The sequence below is a fragment of the Meleagris gallopavo genome, chromosome 5 (assembly GCF_905368555.1).
Source record: "Meleagris gallopavo chromosome 5, MGAL_WU_HG_1.1, whole genome shotgun sequence".
NCBI classification, from domain to species: Eukaryota; Metazoa; Chordata; class Aves; order Galliformes; family Phasianidae; genus Meleagris; species Meleagris gallopavo.
Genome location: NC_139408.1, coordinates 55,039,054 through 55,043,319, shown reverse-complemented (window position 1 = coordinate 55,043,319; position 4,266 = coordinate 55,039,054). Strand labels below are relative to the sequence as shown.

At 47.4% G+C, this 4,266-nt stretch overlaps 1 protein-coding gene across 4 annotated transcripts in view; it reads left to right on the top strand.

Moving 5' to 3' along the window:
* Positions 1-195: 195 nt before the first annotated feature.
* Positions 196-4,266, top strand: part of ARID4A (AT-rich interaction domain 4A) — a 40,565-nt gene continuing 36,494 nt past the window's right edge. For 2 of the 4 annotated variants that reach the window (XM_085225841.1, XM_085225843.1), the window contains exons 1-3: positions 196-359; positions 909-982; positions 2,082-2,192. In XM_085225841.1, coding sequence (XP_085081967.1) covers positions 977-982; positions 2,082-2,192 — 117 coding nt within the window. In that variant the 5' untranslated portion in view covers positions 196-359; positions 909-976. The remainder of the gene's footprint in view (positions 360-908; positions 983-2,081; positions 2,193-4,266) is intronic. The other 2 variants (XM_085225844.1, XM_085225842.1) reach the window with 1 other exon arrangement.

The following is a 4,266-nucleotide window of genomic DNA, read 5'->3' as shown; positions in this document are numbered from 1 at the left end:
GGCGCTCCAGCGAAAAGCCAATGAAAAGTCTGCGTGGCTCTACCTGCGTCTATGTCCGTCCAATAGGTTCCGCCTGGCTCTCGGCGACCAATGGGGGTGCCGTCCGCGGCGCCCAATCCGGGCGGGGCAGAGCCCCCGGGGCGTCACGAGGGGGCCAATGAGAGTTCGAGGAGGACCGATTCTGCTCAACAGCTTGTTATTGGGCTCGTCGCTGGCGATCCGCTGCGAGTCCGGGCTGAGAGGAGGGGGCGGAGCGGGGCCGCGCTCAGCGCCGCCGCTCGCGGGGCTGTCGTCGTCGCGGAGGGGGGCTGCGGCGCCGAGCCGAGCCGGGCGCTGCCCACTTCGCTGCGACTTTCCAGGTAGGAAAAGGTCGAGGGCGGCTCGGCAGCCGCAACTCCGGCGCCGTCCCGGGGGAGCGCCCGGCCCCGCGAGGGGCGGCCTGGGGCTGAGCGGAGCGGGACGGCCGCCTCTCCCTTCCCCCAACCGCGAAGTGGGCAGCGGGAACGGGGACTCCGAACTCCGCCTCCGAGCCGCTCGGCGCTCGCCGCCGTTCCCCTCAGCCCCGGGTGCGCGGTGTGTGTGTGTGGGGGGGGGGGGGGGGCGGTTTGCTCGTCCCGCTCCCCTCAGCCCCAACCCCGGCGGCCGAGGGGGGCGGGGAGGAGCGGCTCGGCGGGCCGCGGAAAGTTGCGAGGGCCGGGGAGGGGCGGGGAAGGCGGGAGGCAGGCCGGGCCCCGCCGCCCCTCCGTCAGGAGTTGCCGCCTCGGGGCCCTCCCCGCCCCGCAGCCGCCGCCGGGAGCGGGAGCAATGGCGACGTGACGCGCACCGAGCGGCCCGGGACGGGCGGAGGCTCCCGCCCGCCGCCCTCTGACGGCCGCAGACCCTCGGCCGATCCCGCTCTTGTGTTGCAGCGCTTCCCTGCCCGGCTGTGCGGCGAGGAGACGGCTCGGAGCTGGAATCCCTCGCATAACCGGGAAAAATGAAGGTAGGAACTCTCTCTCTCTCTCCTTTTCCTTTCCTTGAGGTAATTTCGTTTTTCGCCGCTGCTCTTGCTGCAGTTGTCTGGAAACGCTCTGAGTCGCTGTCCTCGGAGTGCTGCCTTTAAATGATTCCTGCATCAGCAGCTGCTATTGCAAGTTTGCAAAACCACAGCTTTTGTCCCGCCTGTGCTGCTGCTGGGTTTTGGTTTTTTTTTTTGCCAGTACAAAGACGGGGCAGTGCACAAAAGAGAAAGAAACTTTTCTTGCCTTCAATTAAACAGCAGCAAAACAGTTCCTTAATGTTGTGCGTTGATTTCCTGTCTCGATGGACGTTTTGGCGTGCTGCTTCTGGCCTTGTTTACCGCTTCTCACACGCCCAATAAAGTGAGGTTTTGAAGTAATAAAGTCCAGATTAAGGAAAAGGTGAGGAGAAATAGTTCTTCCCCTTAACGAGGCGGTTCAGCTTTCATAAAGGATTTCAAGAAAAAAAACAGTAGTTAACAACTGCTCTCAAAGATGAGAGTAAATCTCTCTAGTGGTCTCCGTTTAGTCAGCAGGAGAAAAGCTCCTATATATAGAATGGTATAGACGTAATTGTAGATATTGGTATGATAGCAGCCTCAGATTTTCTGCCTCACCAAATTGCTTTCAACAGGAAAAAGCGCAGTTATCTTTTATGCTGCAGTTCTGCTGTTGAAAGATTTCCCTTCTTTAATTCTTCTGAGTTAATTGTCATTTTTATCGATTATTATTACCCCTTTTATAATGAGGTTCTTTAATATGAGCTCAGCACCCCCAGAGCTATGCCGAGCATAACATAGAAAGTGAGAAGGTGTTTTTTTGTTGGTCCTTTACACTGGGAGAGCAATTAGGCTGACAGAATCAGGGGTCAACCTCACTGTGTGAAGCAGAACTTCCTGTAACTTGTTTCTTTACTTATTTAAAGAGCAGTCTGATGGCAGTTCTGAATACAGATGTTGTTTGTCACGTAGTGATGAAGAAGTTCAGATGGAAAATCGAATGTGCAATACTACAGCTGTAAAAAGAACTAAGAACTAAACTTTGTTCCTGTTTTTTTTGTTTTTTTTTTTTGCTCCTCACTAGGCAGCAGATGAGCCTGCCTACCTGACAGTGGGAACGGATGTCAGTGCCAAGTACCGTGGTGCCTTCTGCGAGGCAAAGATTAAGACAGTGAAAAGGCTTGTGAAAGTCAAGGTAGTGTGCTGTGGTTTGTACTGGCTTTGTTAAAGCACTGTGTTGAAAGAGCTGTCAGAGAAGATCAAAATCCTGAAGATTAGGGAATGTTCATTGCTTTACTGGTTGAGATATAAGAGCATTTGAATGTTTGTGCAGTTACGATTTTCGTGTTGTTATTTTACCAAATCTTTGTTCAGGAGGATGCTGAAACAGGACTGGGCTTAAACATTACCTGTCTGTGCTGCTCACTTCCTGATCACAGTTGTCTCCTGTTTATGAATGCATCAGTTTCACAGCAGTCAGTTTTGAAGGTTTTCCTAGAGACTTACGGCTTTACATGAGTAATAAGAACAAACTCTTAGAAGCAAAAATTCCCTTTCATTCCAACTGACAGTCAATTTTACTTGAGAGGCTGTGCTATAATAAATCAACGTAAGAACAAAAAAAAGATGGCAAAAGAACCTTTTTAGATCAGGTTTTCAAGATGTCCAGGAGAATATTTGTTAGTTTCCAGCATCTTGCTGCTGCTTTCAAAGCAGCATGCAAAACTGTAGCTACGTTCCTGTGCAAGCATAGTACTGACACTTAATATTCATTTATATTTACAGGTCTTATGCTAAAACAAACAAAAATGGAGGTCATTATTTTACTGTTGCAGTTCTATTGTTAATGCTAATGTGGGAAAACAAGAGTTAAATAAAAGTTAAGAATGCAAAGTAAATATAGAGCTTGGTTTGTTCCCTTAAGTTCTTTCCACTTCTAGATAACTGTCCAGGATATGTAAATAAGGCATTAGTGACCCTCAAAACCTTGCTAAATAGAGATGAAAGCTTCTTTTTATAACTACACATCTAAGTTTTCATGTGCTTTAATGCTTAGATCAAGTAGGGCAAGCTGTCAGCCTCTTCAGTTACATAGGTAGAGCACATCACTTATATCAGAGTTCTTGTCATGATTTAAAAAACCAACCAGTTCAGATCTTTCAGTCTTTTCTCCTGTTCTTAGTGAGTACTTTTAGAAATTTGTGCCTTGCTTTGAAATCTGTGTGAATGAGTTGCTTCCTAGAAAGCAGCGTGCTGCCCTTCCTGAACTGACAGCCTTCATTTTTCTATCTGTGTTTTTGGTCTGAGTGTCTGAGTATTAAGGCTGTTTGTAGGTGTGTGTTTCTTTATCAGATGATATGCTTTATTACTCCATGGTAAGACTTGCAGATACACGAGGCTGCTCTGACTTGGTGACAATTCCTGTCGCTGTGTCTGAATTGTAAAAGAACAGTTGTAGCAATAAGCCTGATATTTTAATGAAGAGAGTGTGTGCACAGCCCAGTGTACCTCTTAAGTCCAGAGAGTCCATCAGGCTTTTCCTGAGTAGCAGGACTACTTGTATTCATCTCGATACTGATAGAGAATTGTAAATAAAAACTAACTGAAGTGGTTATTATGAATTCATATTACTGCAGAGTGCATTTCAACGTGCTACTGGTTTTTATAAATACAGCTGAAATATAAATTGTGCTTATCTGGTAAAGAGAGGGGAGCACAAAAACTGGACATCTTTATTGGTGGAAATTCCTTGGATTTTTGATTCCTGAAAAAGGATAGGAATTTGGGAATTGTTTGTTAGTACATCCTGGGTACTCAGGTAGGTCTTTTTGCTATAGAAAATGGCAGTGAAACAATTTATCTGCTAACATCTGAATGTTCATCTTCTATGTTTGTGAGCTGAGTCTGTGCAAACTCAGGGATTCAACTTGCACAGGCTTCTGTTCTTTCTGTGTCATGATGCTCTCTCAAACACAGGATTTTAAAGGGAAAAGTGTTTGACTTCCTCTTTTTCAACCGATCCTTATTTTAATCACGCTCTTCGTGGTTCGCATCTTTACCATAGAAACTTTCTCCTGTTCATGGTAGCAGCAGTGGTGGTGGTGTGGTCTGCTCAGTGATTTCTCAATAAGTTTTTAACACAGAGAGCATTGTATTTTGATTGCAGTTCAGTACTCAGTGTGTTGTCAGTGAAGTGCTGTGGGTAAAGTAGAAAAAAAGCACATGAATCATCTGATCTCTAGGCTCAGTTCCAGGTGTACCCCGGGGTG